The sequence below is a fragment of the Lithobates pipiens genome, unplaced genomic scaffold (assembly GCF_037356315.1).
Source record: "Lithobates pipiens isolate NorthernLeopardFrog02 unplaced genomic scaffold, aLitPip1_a1.2 Scaffold_19, whole genome shotgun sequence".
Classification (NCBI taxonomy): Eukaryota; Metazoa; Chordata; class Amphibia; order Anura; family Ranidae; genus Lithobates; species Lithobates pipiens.
In genome coordinates this window covers 106,254,841-106,271,989 of record NW_027507764.1, presented here as the reverse complement: position 1 = coordinate 106,271,989, position 17,149 = coordinate 106,254,841, and the positions used below count along the sequence as shown (strand labels likewise).

General features: G+C 43.1%; 1 protein-coding gene and 1 pseudogene across 1 annotated transcript in view; both read right to left on the bottom strand.

The window, feature by feature from the left end:
- PTPRN2 (protein tyrosine phosphatase receptor type N2) overlaps nt 1-14,285 on the bottom strand; it is a 1,275,947-nt gene extending 1,261,662 nt beyond the window's left edge. Inside the window, exon 1 of the mRNA XM_077491142.1 lies at nt 14,035-14,285. Coding sequence (XP_077347268.1) covers nt 14,035-14,122 — 88 coding nt within the window. The 5' untranslated portion in view covers nt 14,123-14,285. The remainder of the gene's footprint in view (nt 1-14,034) is intronic.
- A 2,140-nt stretch (nt 14,286-16,425) lies between these two features.
- Nucleotides 16,426-16,533, bottom strand: LOC143999745 (U2 spliceosomal RNA; annotated as a pseudogene).
- Between the last annotated feature and the right edge of the window lie 616 nt (nt 16,534-17,149).

The window sequence follows — 17,149 nt, the reverse complement described above, 5'->3', positions numbered from 1 at the left end:
GGGTTAAAAATCTGCTCTTTTAATGCAAGAGGCCTTAACTCTCCCTCAAAAAGAAGTCAAATTCTAAACTTCTTCCATAAACAAAAAGTAAATATAATCCTTTTCCAGGAAACACATTTTCGTTCAGAGCATATTCCGAAATTAAATAATAAGTATTATGTTAATTGGATCCATGATACATTTCCATATTCCAAGTCAAGAGGGGTATCAATAGCATTTCATAGAGATACGTTATATCAAATAATTCAGGAGCATAAAGGGAAAGATGGAAGATCTTTGGTTGTAAAGTTAAAAATATTTGGCAAGATGTTTACAATCATTAATCTCTATTTACCAAATTATGAACAAATTGAGTCAGGGATAAGAATCTTAAGAAATGTAATGGATAGTGTAGAAGGAATAACAATAATTGGCGGAGACTTAAATTTTATAATGGATATGAAAATAGATACTACTAATACTCATCCCCAGAGGAGAAATAAACATCTAAAAGAATTTAAAGAATTATTAGATGAATATCAATTGATTGATATATGGAGAGTACAACATCTAAAAGAAAAGAACTTCACGTATCATTCTAATATTCATGATTCCTATCATAGAATAGATTATTTTTTCCTGAGCCAATCTGGATTATTGATGTCCCCAACAACAGAAATAGGAGGATTTTTATGGTCAGATCATGCACCAATATATATGGAATTAAAAATAATGGAAAATAAAAAAACAAGGGGGAGATGGAGCCTTAACGATAATTTACTTAAAGATAGAAAATGTGAAGACGACATACAGCGAGCGATAAAGGAATTCCAGTTAATCCATGATAGAGATAACACCTCAATTCCTATACAATGGGAAACTCTAAAATGTGTACTGAGGGGACTGTTCATCAAACACGGATGTAGGATAAAAAGGGAAAAAGAACAAAAAAAAGACCAACTATTGGTGGAAATTAGGATATTGGAAGGAAAACATAAACAGAGTTTAAAACCAGAAGATAACATACTTTTAAAAGACAAAAGAATTGAACTACAGGCCGTGCTTGATGAGGAGTCCCTTCGTTCAAGAGATAAGAATAGAACACAATGGTACTATTATGGTAATAAAACGGGAAAACTACTTGCAAGAACATTAAGAGGACAACAATCCACGACATCTATAGTAAAAATCCTAAAGATAAACGGGGAAATAACATATGACCCAACTGAAATTGTAAAAACATTTCAAGAATACTATGATAAACTATATAATATAGAAACACAACAGGAAAATAAAAAAGAGGAAAGGGCAGAAAAAATTAGAAAATATATTAACGAAACAGCGTTACCAAGATTCCCTAAAGAAATAACTGAGAAAATGGAAGAAGAAATTACAACAGAAGAGATCCAACAGGCAATTGCCGAACTGGCCCTGGGAAAGAGCCCAGGACCAGACGGTTATACAACAAGGTTCTATAAACGGTTTCAAGAACTAATTATACCCATACTTAAAAAAACATATAACTCTATAACGAAAATACAGACCTTTGTACCACAGAGTACAGAAGCTCACATTGTATTAATCCCCAAACCAGAAAAAGATCATACATTAAGTAAAAATTACCGCCCTATTTCATTAACAAACATAGATATTAGATTATACTCAAAAATTATTTCTAATAGATTAACCCCTATTTTGCCAGAATATATAAAGCTGGACCAAACGGGTTTTACAAAGGGGCGGGAAACTAGGGATAATATAATGAAGACCTGTACTCTGTTGGAATATGCCCAGAGAGCCGCCATCCCGGCCTGCTTATTAACCATAGACGCTGAGAAAGCTTTCGATAGGGTGGGATGGCGGTTCTTAGAGGAGGCACTAATACAGTTAGGACTAGGCCCAAAAATGTTAGGCTGGATTATGGCATTATATGCCAATTCAAGAGCCAAGGTAAGAATAAACGGAATACTATCAGATTACATAAAGATATCGAATGGTACCCGCCAAGGTTGCCCCTTATCCCCTTTATTATATATAATAGTGATGGAACATCTAATCAATGCAATTCGGAAAAACAAAGATATACAAGGGATTAAAATTAAGGATAAAGATTATAAATTGGCCGTATATGCGGACGATTTGCTATTATATATAACAAATCCAATCATAACAATTCCTAATATAATAAAAGAATTAGATCGATTTGGGGAACTAAGCAATTTTAAGGTAAATTATGAGAAATCAGAAATGATGAATATCACAATAAATGAAGAATTACAGATACTCTTGCAGGAGGATTTTCCGTTTAGATGGCAAAAAGAGGCAATCAAGTATTTGGGAGTTATGATTCCGAAGGATTTGAAACAAATACAAGAATTAAATCATAATATGATTATACGTAAAATAATAAAACAAATGCAAAAATACGAAAAAATAACATATTCATGGTTGGGTAGAATAAATATAGTAAAAATGGAGATACTGCCAAAGATATTATACATATTCCAAACATTACCTATTGTTCCAGCTAGGAAAATCATGATAGATTTAAGGAAAGCTATAAGTAGCTTTGTATGGGCAAAAAAAAACTGCCGAATAAAAAGAGAAACACTAACCAGAACAAAAGAAAACGGAGGGCTCGCACTGCCCGATTTTGTAAAATATATGCAAGCTGCATCATTGGTTAGAATTATAAATTGGCAACATGATAAAGAAAAAAAACAATGGGTAACGTTGGAAGAGACAATTACGGGAATACAACTTAGATTTTTACCTTGGATAAAACCTGAATTAAGAACAAACAAAAAGGAAATGCCAATTTTCGTGAGAGCTACTCTAAAAATTTGGGACGCAATGCTAAAGAAGGGAAAGCTATCCTCCAGAACTGGACCATTGACTCCATTGATGTCCAACCCAGAATTTAAGCCAGCTTTGGAAGGGGTAAGATATTTAATTTGGAATAAGATGGAGAATGTAAGACTAGTACAGATTCTGGTGGATGGAAAAATGCCAAGTTTAATTGATCTCGGATTGGAAATTAAAAATGATTGGTTGCAACATTATCAATTAGAAAAATTTATGGAGCTAAATAAAAATTTAATAATTAGACCATTAACTAAATTTGAACAAATAATATTAAAGGACCAAAACCATAAGAACAAACTATCTAAAATATATGAACTATTGCTACCCATGGGGGACATTAAAGACCTAATAGAAATTAGAAAATGGGAGGAAGAATTGGGAGAGACAATTACAGAAAAAGAATGGAAAAATTTTTTAGGGATAATACATAAAACCTCAACGGCATTAAAACATCAAGAAAGAAATTATAAAGTGGCATTGAGATGGTATTGGAGCCCAGTTGCACTAAAAATAGTAAATAAAGGAAATACAGATAAGTGCTGGAGGTGTGGGATAGAAAAAGGAACACTGGAACACATCTGGTATAGATGTAAGAAAGTGAGAAATTTTTGGTTAAAAATTTTTGAGATATACCAAAAAGCGACGGGAAAAGAATTAATCCCAGACGTAAAGGTAGCATTGTTTTCTCTTACGATAGATACACTGGATAGTATGAAAAATGGATTAATTCAACATATGACAACAGCAGCCAGAACAATAATAGCACGTAAATGGAAAGAAACAACTAGTCCAACAATATCAGAATGGATATGCGAAATGAACGAGATATGTTTTATGGAAAAACAAACAAGAGAAGAAGGCTATGTAAAAAACCAGATACCAATAGTGTGGAAGAAATGGGAAGAATTTCGGTCCTCAAAAGGAATGGTAGAATATTTATAATTAAAAGAAAAAGGGAAGGAGGAAGAGGAGGGGGGATAGGAAGGAGAAAGGGAGGAACATTGTTTTCTTGTTTTTTTTTTTTTTTTTTTTTTTTTTTTTTTTTTTGTTGTTGTTTTTTGTGATAAATGATGAATAAAGTGTCTTGTGTTTTGGGAATAATGTTGTATGTTGTTGTTGTAAATGGATATGTTTGGTTAATGTTTATTATAAAAATAATAAAGAATGGATTTGAAACAAAAAATCGGTATTGGCCCTGAAAAAACTATATTGCTCGATCCCTACTATATACACTACAGCAATGCCAAATTGTACCCTAAGCCATACACATACATACCCAATACCATTTAAAAATGTAGTTTTAATACTACCAACCTTCCCATTCTAGCCCCCCTTGATCTCTCAATCATCCACTATACTTAGAATGGCATTGCTCAGGAAACTGACACATTTTTCGATTATAATTTTAAGTGCTGCTGCCATCCATGCAGAGGAGTAGCTGCCATGCTATAGACTATTACCATATTGAGACAATCAATTCTTTAAAAAACGCTGATATTTCAAGAAAAATGTCTTATTAAGGATCCAAACTCTAGAGCAGTGATTCCCAACTAGGGTTCCTTCAGAGGTTGCTAGGGGTTTCTTCAGCAATGGGCAATTTCTGCCTCTCAGAACCATTGATCTTTTAGCTACCTGTAAGGAGGTAATTCTTCCCAATGACCACAAGTATAAGGACCATTCTTCCCACTGACCATCACACTAATGTATCATGAGCTGTAGATTTCTCATTTTTAGAAGGGGTTCCCCCGAGACCAGAGAACTATTTCAAGGGTTCCTCTGTGTTGAAAAGGTTGAGAAAGGCTGTTCTAGAGTCTCATAGTCTCATAAGTGTCTCCATCATTATAAACAATCTTCCTTTCTATAAAAATGGCTCCTTTCACTGACTTAATGCAAATGTTATATTTTTAACTGTTTTTAATATACCTGACAAAGCAAGCTCGTAAGATACAGACTTCTCTTTGCAAAATGTTAACCAATAAACACAATACACAATAAATTCTAGCACCACCATAACATATAGCAGAGTTTTAATGACAGCAGAGACATGAATTCAGTATTGTGCATTACATGTAGGTTACCCCTTAAAACATATGGATGTTACTCAACCCCTTTAATAAACACCATCATATAATAGGTAATGGGAAATGCTACTGACTCTTACCATGGCAAATAATGATATCACATACAGCTAATCCCTTCTTACTCCTGGCTGGTAGCCTTACAACATAAACATAGCTTTAAATCCAATTTATGGAATCTGATTATCATGAAAATAAGCCTGGATATGTGTGTCTCCATTAACATCACCGCTCTGTCACCAAATCGTTAGCACTGACACTGCGCAGTTCTTTTCACGTTTAAAATTAGAATCTCAGAGGGATCATTTCTCAAGTAGAGCAGAGAGCTGCTGTAGAAAACACAGGAGGCAGTGACAGAAAGCATTCTGGAGGAAAGTAACAAACTGGGCCACCAGGGTTCATTGATGGTTAAGGAGAAACCCCTCACCATCGAAGAAATGCTCATCCTAGCTACTGCAGAACCTCTTGACTGACAGCCATTTTCAGAACAAAACATGGCAGTAGCCCCATTTAGGGAACATTGACCAATTTACTTCTAACATACTCAGAAAACTGACTTTCAATGATTCACAAGATTTCCAAAGTAGCTGAATTAGCATTTGCTGGAACTTGCCCAAAAGTGGATCAAATTAATTTCATTCTGACCAGACTAGTTTGGCCTGTCAGCATCCAATCCCGGTGATTTCAGGCACCCGGGAGGCACAGGTGCGGCATCCAGTCCCACTGCCAGCAACCTGTCAAAAATGATGACAAAAGATCAGTGAAAAATGTAGCGCTAAAAATATAAAACAATAAACATTTAACAATATATCAAGTATTGTGTGTAAATAATAAAAACTTTGAGCTAAAAATCAATCTCAAATATAATGAATATAAAACAGAACATGTATATAATGAGTAGAAACACAGGTGAGAAAGTCCCAAAGGTGAAACAATCCTAAGGTAAATATATATGGAGTCTACCACGAAAAGTTGTCGCTCAGAAGTGGGGTACAAAGGCCTCAGCAGGCATGTAGAGTATCAGGGATAGTGTGTCCTCTACCCAAGATAAGGGGTATACACTCTTACCAGAAATAGTGGACTCAAATGTCAGCGACGAGTCAATCAAGAAAGGATAGCCCGATCAGCAGATTTCCAAAACAATCCAGGGAATCCAAAGAGCTCCAGGAACAAATCCATGGAATCATACAGGTAATCATGAAGCTGGAACTCAGATGTTACGCAGCCAGACTGGAAAGCCAAAAAATGATTACAAGATCACATTGTTTAGTCATCAAAAAGTTCACATTCTTCACTTGGTGAAAAGTAAAGTAAAGTGGTAGTGGCTAGTTCCTACCCAGTAGAAGGACCCTGGTGTGACTTTTGAGAGAATTGAAGAATGTGAACTTTCTGATTACTCAACAATGTGATCTTGTAATCAGATTTCGGTTTTCCAGTCTGACTGCTTAACATCTGAGTTCCAGCCTCAGGGTAACCCGCATGATTCCCTGGATTTGTTCTTGGAGCTCTTTGGATTCCCTGGATCATTTTGGAAATCTGCTGATCGGGCTATCCTCGCTTGATTGACTCGTCACTGACATTCGAGTCCACTATTTCTGGTAAGAGTGTATACCCCTTATCTCGGGGTGGAGGACACACTATCCCTGATACTCTACATGCCTGCTGAGGCCTTTGTATCCCACTTCTAAGGGACAACTTTTCATGGTAGACTCCACATATGTTTACCATAAGACTGTTTCACCTTTGGGACTTTCTCACCTGTGTTTCTAACCATTATAAACATGTTCTGTTTTATATTTATTATATTTGAAATTGATTTTTATCACAAAGTTATTATTATTTACACACAATACTTGATATATTGTTCAATGTTTATTGTTTTATATTTTTAGCGCTACATTTGTCACTGATCATTTGCATTGCATTTTGTCACATTATTATGTAGCAGCTGTTCATTTTTCTTCACTAATTGAGTTAGGGCAGTAATATCCCCTATCCACAAAAATGATGACAGGCTGAAATACGCAGAGGCTGCATGCTGTAATAAAAAGTCCTTGTATTTAGAGTCATATGCTTTCAGTAATGTGTGCCCTGAATGCAGAATTTCATGTCATGCAGCCCAAAGAGTATCTAAACCCTCCAAAAAGTTATTATATTGCAGATTAGCAGTTCTTAGATGTGGTGGCTGCATTAATTTTATTTTTGTTATGTCTTGTTTTTACCTGGTGATCCTGCCAGTAAGTAACACACTTCTTGTCCTAAAGGGACAACACTCACTCACTGGTTTGTATCTACTGAGGGGCAACACTGTCACACTAGGCTTCTTATCTGATTTGGACTACAAACACTGCCTTCTCCCTCCATGGCCCTGTGAAGAATGCCCCTTTCATTGGTGGTCAGTGGGAAGAATGACTCTTACGTTGGTAATCAGTGAGAAGAATGCTCCTTATATTTGTGGTCAGTGGGAAAATTGACCCTTATGTTGGTGGCTAGTGCGAAGAATATTCCTTACATTGGTGTTCAGTGGGAAGAATGTTCCTAATGTTTGTAATCAGTAAGAACAATGCCCCTTATATTGGTGGTCAGTGGGAAGAATGCCCCCTATATTTGAAGTGAGTGGCAAGAATGTTCCAGGTCTCAGAAAACCCCATGCTAAAACCAGTTTATTGATGATCAATGGGAAAGTGCCCTTTATATTGGTGGTCAGTGGGAAGAATGCCTTTCCCCCTGCATTGGTGATCAGTGGGAAGAATGACCCTTATATTTGTTGTCAGTGGAAAAAATGGCCCTTACGTTGGTGGTCAATGCAACGAATGTTCCTTGCATTGATGGTCAATGGGAAGAATGTCCCTTACATTGGTAATCAGTGGGAAGAATTCTCCTTATATTAGTGGTCAGTGGGAAGAATGTTTTTTGCATTGGTGGTCAGTGGGAAGAAGCCCCTCTAACACTGGTGATCAGTGGGAAAAATTACCCTAAGTTGGTGGTTAGTGCACAGACTGTTCCTTAAATCGTTGGTCAGTGGGAAGAATGCCTCTTACGTTGGTGGTCAGTGGGAAGAATGTCCCTTACTTTGGTAATCTGTGGGAAGAATGTCCTTCTACATTGGTGGTCAGCAGGAAGAATCCCATCTTACATTGGTGGTCAGCAGGAAGAATCCCGTCTTACATTGGTGGTCAGCGGGAAGAATCCCCTCTTACATTGGTGGTCAGCGGGAAGAATCCCCTCTTACATTGGTGGTCAGTGGGAAGAATCCCCTCTAACACTGGTGATCAGTGGGAAAAATTACCCTAAGTTGGTGGTTAGTGCACAGACTGTTCCTTAAATCGTTGGTCAGTGGGAAGAATGCCTCTTACGTTGGTGGTCAGTGGGAAGAATGCCTCTTACGTTGGTGGTCAGTGGGAAGAATGTCCCTTACTTTGGTAATCTGTGGGAAGAATGTCCTTCTACATTGGTGGTCAGCAGGAAGAATCCCATCTTACATTGGTGGTCAGCAGGAAGAATCCCCTCTTACATTGGTGGTCAGCGGGAAGAATCCCCTCTTACATTGGTGGTCAGTGGGAAGAATCCCCTCTTACATTGGTGGTGAGTGGGAAGAATGTACCTTACATTGGTGATCAGTGGGAACTATAATTCTTACATTGGTGGTTGGTCAGTGGGAAGAATGCCACTCTTGCAGACAGCAAAAAAGATCTCTGATACCATGCTGTTGGATTTACCATTTGGTTTTGGACCCAAATGCAGACACCATAAGATGGGAGGTCAATCAGCCAAAGCTCAAGGGATGCCTAGTAACCACTGCAGGGATCTTAGGTATCCACTGAACCCTGGTTAAGAATGACTGATCTACACTAACAGGTGCGTATACTTTTGGTGAGCGCTACACAAAGGGCCTATACAGTTCAATTGAAAGCAGCTCATAGATATTTGTATGTTAGACCTACAGATGTATTATATAGTAAGAGTTATAATGTATGTAATATTTCCTGCCACTGTGAAACCCTTTGAGCTAATGTACCAGCATGCATTTGCACAGTGGAATACATAGAATACATTTAAATATTACTCTGGTAAGGATGTAACTCAGTCCAGGAACTTTACACCAGTTGTGGACATATTGTATGTAGGATACAGCTCTTTTCGCAACAACTGGAGAAAACCCCAAAGGTTAGATGCCAGCTGTAATTTTTTTAGAAACATTGGCTACCTGGTTCCTGGGATTTGTCCAGTCCGTTAAAGTAAGGATTTTGTAATTTGAAGTTCTAGTTAACATTCAAGCAGCAACTTTCAAGTATGGAACTTGTGTAACTTCTGTAAAAACTGTTAATACTAGTACTTCCTTCACGGGGACTGACATAACATGTCTGGGTGTGCCTAACATGTTCCAGAGGTTCTATAGCAGCTATAGGCAACTATTCTTCAATTCTATTTGTTTTTTCCTTGTGCTATGCTCAATGTGCCCTGTAGATCCTATTTGATACATCAGCACTATATTGGTTTGGAATCTTGATCTGCTCAACCGAACAGCCCTATTGCCTGCCATTTAGTGCAATATTATTTATATTAGTCTTACTCAGGATTTGGTGGATCCTAGGGTTCCTCCAGAGCTAATTAGGAGTTCCTTGAGCAATGGGCAACTTTTACTTCTCAGATAAGAAACCACTGACACTAAATGATTGTTTCAGTGATCTGTAAGGGGGGCATTCGCCCCACTGACCACCAATATAGGGAGCATTCTTCCCACTGACCATCAAGGTTAGGAGAATTCTTCCCACTGACCATCAAGGTAAGGGACATTCTTCCCACTGACCATCAAGGTAAGGGACATTCTTCCCACTGACCATGAAGGTAAGGGGCATTCTTCCCACTGACCATCAAGGTAAGGGACATTCTTCCCACTGACCATGAAGGTAAGGGGCATTCTTCCCACTGACCATCAAGGTAAGGGACATTCTTCCCACTGACCATCAAGGTAAGGGACATTCTTCCCACTGACCATCAAGGTAAGGAGCATTCTTCCCACTGACCATCAAGGTAAGGAGCATTCTTCCCACTGACCATCAAGGTAAGGGGCATTCTTCCCACTGACCATCAAGGTAAGGGACATTCTTCCCACTGACCATCAAGGTAAGGGACATTCTTCCCACTGACCATCAAGGTAAGGAGCATTCTTCCCACTGACCATCAAGGTAAGGAGCATTCTTCCCACTGACCATCAAGGTAAGGGGCATTCTTCCCACTGACCATCAAGGTAAGGGACATTCTTCCCACTGACCATCAAGGTAAGGAGCATTCTTCCCACTGACCATCAAGGTAAGGGGCATTCTTCCCACTGACCATCAAGGTAAGGGACATTCTTCCCACTGACCATCAAAGTAAGGGACTTTCTTCCCACTGGCCATCAATGTAAGAAACATTCTTCTTAATGACCACCAAGTACAGTGAATTTTAGATATTTTAGTAATTATTCTCAGGGGTTCCCTGAAACTGGAAAATTATTTTAAAGCTGATTCTGAGGAAAGTAAAAATGCTCCCTTGGAGTGCTTTTTTAGGACCTGGGGGGCCGCAAAAAGTTCTTTTACTTTTCCTGACTTTACCTGATCCTCCGCTTACACCGGGCTCCCACCAGGCTGTAAGACCAGTGACCACAACCTCTTCTCCTCTAGGCTCTGCTGGTTGCAGATCCCCTGACATAATCAAGAAGAATGTAGAGTCCATAGCCATGCCCTGGAAGTGAGGGCACGAGGAACTACCCACTCCTGGAGTGTAGGGGGGTAGAGGAGAGCAGACTCTACCCAACCCCCCCATGTAACCCTTGTAGTGTGGGAGAAGCCCTGAGATAGGATTTAAAGTGGTAATAAAGTATATTTTTAAATTAGCTACTAATAGTAGAACTCCCATGCCCTTGCTGATGTTTTTACCATTTTTCTACTCTGAGCTTTCTCCTCATGCTGTCCATTAAGCAGGAAAAAAATTGTGGATGTGGGATGTCATTTTGTACAAAAAGAAATACTTTAATATCACTTTAAAGGTTCCTCCATATGGAAACAGTTAATAAAGACCAACCTATACCGACCAGGCGATGAACTCAGGAACGGGCAAGTTCAAAGCAGCGCATGGTGAGTTTGTCTACGTGACCCTCCGATGTATAATAATAATAATATAAATACTAATAGTGATAATATTAATATTGATCATAATAATACCAATAATAATAGTAATAATTGTCCTCTAGAACACTAATATTAGTAGTTTCTCCATGATAAAACTGCAATAAAGATTAAAGTATACCAATGATTTGACACATTCACGGTCAGTTCCAAGCAACACATGAATTGTTTGTCTATGTGACCCTCCATATGTATCATAATAATAATAATAATAATAATAATAATAATAATAATAATTTATTATTAATGATGCTGATATTACTAATACAAAAAAATAACTACAATAATAACATTATAATATAATAGAAATAATATAAAAAAGTTATTTGTATTAATTATAATAAAAAAAATAATTATTATATATAATTTTGATGATAATAATGGTAATGATAATAATATTATAATAATATAACAATAATATATTACTATTGATAGTATAATAATGGCCCCATGGTGGGGTGTAGGTGATATATGGGATGTGGGTGTAGTCGTCCCATGGTGGGATGTAGTGGCCCCATGGTGGGTGTAATGGCCCCATGGTGGGGTGTAGGTGGTAAATGGGATGTAGTGGCCCCATGGTGGGGTGTAGGTGGTATATGGTATGTAGTGGCCCCATGAAGGGTGTAGTGGCCCCATGGTGGGGTGTAGTTGGTATATGGTATGTAGTGGCCCCATGGTGGGTGTAGTGGCCACCCCATGGTTGGGTGTAGGTGGTATATGGGATGTATTGGCCCTATGGTGGGATGTAGTGGCCCCATGGAGGGTGTAGTGGCCCCATGGCAAGGTGTAAGTGGTATATGGGATGTAGTGGCCCCATGGTGGGGTGTATGTGGTGTATGGTATGTAGTGGCCCCATGGTGGGTGTAGTGGCCGCCCCATGGTTGGGTGTAGGTGGTATATGGGATGTATTGGCCCCATGGAGGGTGTAGTGGCCCCATGGTAAGGTGTAGGTGGTATATGGGATGTAGCGGCCCCATGGTGGGGTGTAGTGGCCCCATGGTGGGGTGTAGGTGGTATATGCGATGTAGTGGCCCCATGATAGATGTAGTGGCCCCATGGTAGGTGTAGTGGCCCCATGGTAGGTGTAGTGGCCCCATGGTGGATGTAGTGGCCCCATGGTGGGATGTAGTGGCCCCATGGTAGGTGTAGTGGCCCCATGGTAGGTGTAGTGGCCCCTTGGTGGATGTAGTAACCCCATGGTAGATGTAGTGGCCCCATGGTAGATGTAGTGGCCCCATGGTAGATGTAGTGGCCCCATGGTAGGTGTAGTGGCCCCATGGTGGATGTAGTGGCCCCATGGTGGATGTAGTGGCCCCATGGTGGGATGTAGTGGCCCCATGGTGGAGTGTAGTGGCCCCATGGTGGAGTGTAGTGGCCCCATGGTGGGGTGTAGTGGCCCCATGGTGGGATGTAGTGGCCCCATGGTGGGATGTAGTGGCCCCATGGTAGGTGTAGTGGCCCCATGGTAGATGTAGTGGCCCCATGGTAGATGTAGTGGCCCCATGGTGGGATGTAGTGGCCTCACGGTGGGATGTAGTGGCCTCACGGTGGGATGTAGTGGCCCCATGGTGGATGTAGTGGCCCCACGTTAGGTGTAGTGGTCCCATGTTAGGTGTAGTGGCCCTACGGTGGATGTAGTGGCCCCACAGTGGATGTAGTGGCTCCACGGTGGATGTAGTGGCCCCATGGTAGGTGTAGTGGCCCCATGGTGGGATGTAGTGACCCCCATGGTGGGATGTAGTGGCCCCGTGGTGGGATGTAGTGGCCCCGTGGTGGGATGTAGTGGCCCCACGGTGGTATGTAGTGGCCACACGGTGGTATGTAGTGGCCCCATGGTAGGTGTAGTGGCCCCATGGTAGATGTAGTGGCCCCATGGTGGGATGTAGTGGCCCCATGGTGGATGTAGTGGCCCCATGTTAGATGTAGTGGTCCCATGTTAGGTGTAGTGGCCCCACGGTGGATGTAGTGGCCCCACGGTAGGTGTAGTGGCCCCACAGTGGATGTAATGGCCCCATGGTAGGTGTAGTGGCCCCATGTTAGGTGTAGTGCCCCCATGGTGGATGTAGTGGCCCCATGGTAGGTGTAGTGCCCCCATGGTGGATGTAGTGTCCCCATGGTAGGTGTAGTGGCCACATGGTAGGTGTAGTGGCCCCATGGTGGGATATAGTGACCCCATGGTGGGATGTAGTGGCCCCATGGTAGGTGTAGTGGCCCCATGGTGGGGTGTAGTGGCCCCATGGTAGGTGTAGTGGCCCCATGGTGGGATGCAGTGGCCCCATGGTGGGGTGTAGTGGCCCCATGGTGGGGTGTAGTGGCCCCATGGTGGGGTGTAGTGGCCCCATGATGGGGTGTAGTGGCCCCATGGTAGGTGTAGTGGCCCCATAGTGGGGTGTAGTGGCCCCATGGTGGGTGTAGTGGCCCCATGGTGGGTGTAGTGGCCCCATGGTGGGGTGTAGTGGCCCCATGGTAGGTGTAGTGGCCCCATGGTGGGATGTAGTGGCCCCATGGTGGATATAGTGACCCCATGGTGGAGTGTAGTGGCCCCATGGTGGGATGTAGTGGCCCCATGGTGGATATAGTGACCCCATGGTGGATATAGTGACCCCATGGTGGGGTGTAGTGGCCTCATGGTGGGATGTAGTGGCCCCATGGTGGATGTAGTGGCCCCATGGTGGATGTAGTGGCCCCATGGTGGGGTGTAGTGGCCCCATAGTGGGATGTAGTGGCCCCAGGGTGGATGTAGTGGACCCATGGTGGGGTCTAGTGGCCCCATGGTGGGCTCTGATAGCAGTCAGTGAAGGGTTCATTGTGTGAGCTGAGTGTCCCCTGTACAGGAAGTGTGACATTGTAGCCCCTCCATGTCCTCCTCCCCGGAGCTCCTCCCACAATGTGACCCGGGTTGGGGGCAGAGGTCCGGGGTCCCCCCAGCACAGAGCACTCACCGAATCTGGTGTCCGTACTGGCAGCCTGATGATGGGAAGCGGCGGAGAGGAGGAGGAGGAGGAGAGCGATGTTCGGAGAGCCCGGCATGGTTAATCCATCGGTCTAGCAGTCCATGAGTGCGGGAGAAGGACGAGGGAAAGACCGGAGAAGTGTCAGGGGGGATGGGCAATGAACGATCCCTACTATTCCCGATCAGCTTCAACACCCCGGACAGCGACCAGCACCGACCCCGCCCACCCTGAGGACACGCCTCCCGCTGGCTGGTCACATGGAGCGGAGCCCGCCCCCTGGAGGAGATGAATGGGACTCCTCCGGCATGGCGCTGTCCTTCCTCCGGTGCTGATGAATGGAGGAGACCATTCACCGGGAGGGGGGCAATTCCCGGACTGAGGGGTCATCCTCCTGTGTACCATATCATCTCCATATACTACCAGACATGGTACCGTCCGCTCTGATATCACGGGAGGAGAGGGGGGTGATTAGGATGTAATACCGACCGGGAGTGATATCTATACCGTCCGATATATTCTACATACAGCATGTCCGAGCTCTTCTATGATAAGATCCCCACTGCCGGGCAGGGTTACAGCGCCCCTCTGGTCTGCCATCCTGGGAGTAGGGGGCATTAGGCTGTAATGCCAACCCAGAATGATGGATGTGCCATCCTATAATCTACTTTCTCATGATTCCATAATAAGACATCTACTCTTTCATGGTACAGTGCCCATCCATGGTTTGGAATTAAAAGGGGAATTACACAGGGATGCCAACCCAGAGTGATTTATATGCCACCCTACATAACCTATTTATACTGTTACAAATCATCACTTCCACAGTAAAGTGCCAACCTATTATGGTTACAGCACCTCTGGTCTGGCATCATGGGAGTATGGGGTCATTGGGTTGCAATGCCATCCCAGAATGATGTAAGTGCCATCCTTCATAGCATGCATTCCTATTATTCCATAATAAGGCATCTACCCCCCCCCCCCCCCCCCCCCCCATGGTTTGGCACTAGCTAATAATGATTTATGTGCCATCCTACATAATCTACATTCCTATTATGCCATAGTAAGATGCCTACAGTATGGTGTCCTCCACGGTCTAACATTATAGGGGGCATTAGAGAGAAATACTTGCTCAGAATGATTTATGAGTTATCCTACATCACCTACCTATGTTATCTCTTCCGTGGTGAGCAGTCTACCCATTAAAGTGCCACCTCTGCTATGGCATCATGGGTTGGGGTCATTAGACTGTAATGCTATCCCAGGATGATGTATGTACCATCCTATTTTTTTTGAAAGCCAGTGGCGTGCAAAACACACTCCAAAAAACTTCACCCGGTGCATAAAAAATGTGCACACACATAAAGAGTGACACAAAAAAGTGCAGACGGGTACACAAGTCCTCTAAAATCAGAGGACCTTGTCCTGAATCCCCCGGGGCGCTAGGCTCCTGACAGGGACAAGGACACTTAAAACTTGGTCTTCCTGGCCGAAACCAGTCAGACCCCGTTCTTCGGAAGGTCTGCCGAAACAGACCCACCCAAATACTAGGTAGGGCTCCCCCGAAGGAAGACCCCAAACCCTAAGGCAGAGGGTGGACTAAGCCAGAAGGCCATGTCCACCCCCACACCAGACTTTCAGGACAGGCCCTAGAACCTGTGACCCTACTCATCACAGCAAACGTGCAAAGTGACAAAACAAGACGTGACAAGACACACTGAAAATAAATAAAAAGTGGGGAAGGGATAGTGGAGAGGAGAGTGAAAAGGTGGTCGTTGTGTGAAACAACGACCAGGCCCTCCGGCCGGGAATAAAAAATTCCTCTGGTCCCAGCCAAAAGGCCCGGCCCAAGAGGCAGGTGCTAAAAAAGCGTGTCATGGTGCAGTGACCGTGGTGCCCAAAATCAAAGTGACCCTCACTCACAGTGATTGTTAGGCACCCCTGGACTGCCACTCCAGGGGCACATACTCCATAGGCTTTCAAGACCGCCCCCGACCCCCGGCCCAGACCACAGCAGCCCCCACCCCAGACAGGAAGGCATGAAGATCAGGAAGCTTGGTGAGAGCCCTTTACCATCAGGCTCCACCGTCGCTCCCATCACTCCTTCCTAATTATATTCGGATGTACTAACCGGCACTCCCCCTCATCCATAGGGAGTAACCAGCGTTCCTTTCCGAAAAACTGCCCGGGGCTAGAGCTACCCCAATCCAGACCAGAGGCCAGGTACCCGGCCCTCTGGATCCGACCAGGCAGCACCTGCCCTCACCAGGGGCATCCTTCCAGATGGCTCAGACTCAACCATGCATCGGCCCCCAGTTTACTGTCGGGCGGCACGACGTGGCCCCTACCGAAACCATCCTTCGGGATGCAAATTACACCATCGGAGAGCGCCGCCCAAACCCTCTCAAATAGGGATGGACCAGCGCCTCCTTTGGCAACTGATAAGAACAGATACTACACTTGATCTTAGCCAAAAGGCCGAGAAGCCTGTATGTACCATCCTATGATCCCATAATAAGTCACCTATCCTTTTAGGTTAAAGTGCCTATCCATAGTCTGGCATCATGGAGGGCACTGAACAGCAATGCCAACACATTAGGGTTACAGTGCCACCTGTGATCCAGCATCATGGGAGTATTTATTGGGCAGTAATGCTAACCCAGAGTGGTTAAAATACCATTTTACATAACCAACGTATAGCATTTCATGTCATATCTTCCATGATGATGTGCCTACCCATTAGAATTACAGTGCCACCTCAGGTCTGGCATCTTTGGGGGAGGAGGTCATTAATAACAACCTAGAGCAGGGGTCTCAAACGGGTGGCCCTCCAGCTGTTGCAAGACTACAAGTCCCATGAGGCAATGCAAGGCTGACAGTTACAAGCATGACTCCCAAAGGCAGAGGCATGATGGGACTTGTAGTTTTGCAGCAGCTGGAGGGCTGCCTGTTTGAGACCCCTGACCTAGAGCAATGTATGCACCATCCAACATAACCTACATTCCTATTATTACACAGTAAGGGGTCTACCCATTAATGTAATACTGCCCCCATGGTCTTGCATCATAGGGGGCATTAGACTGTAATGCCAACTCACAATGATTTA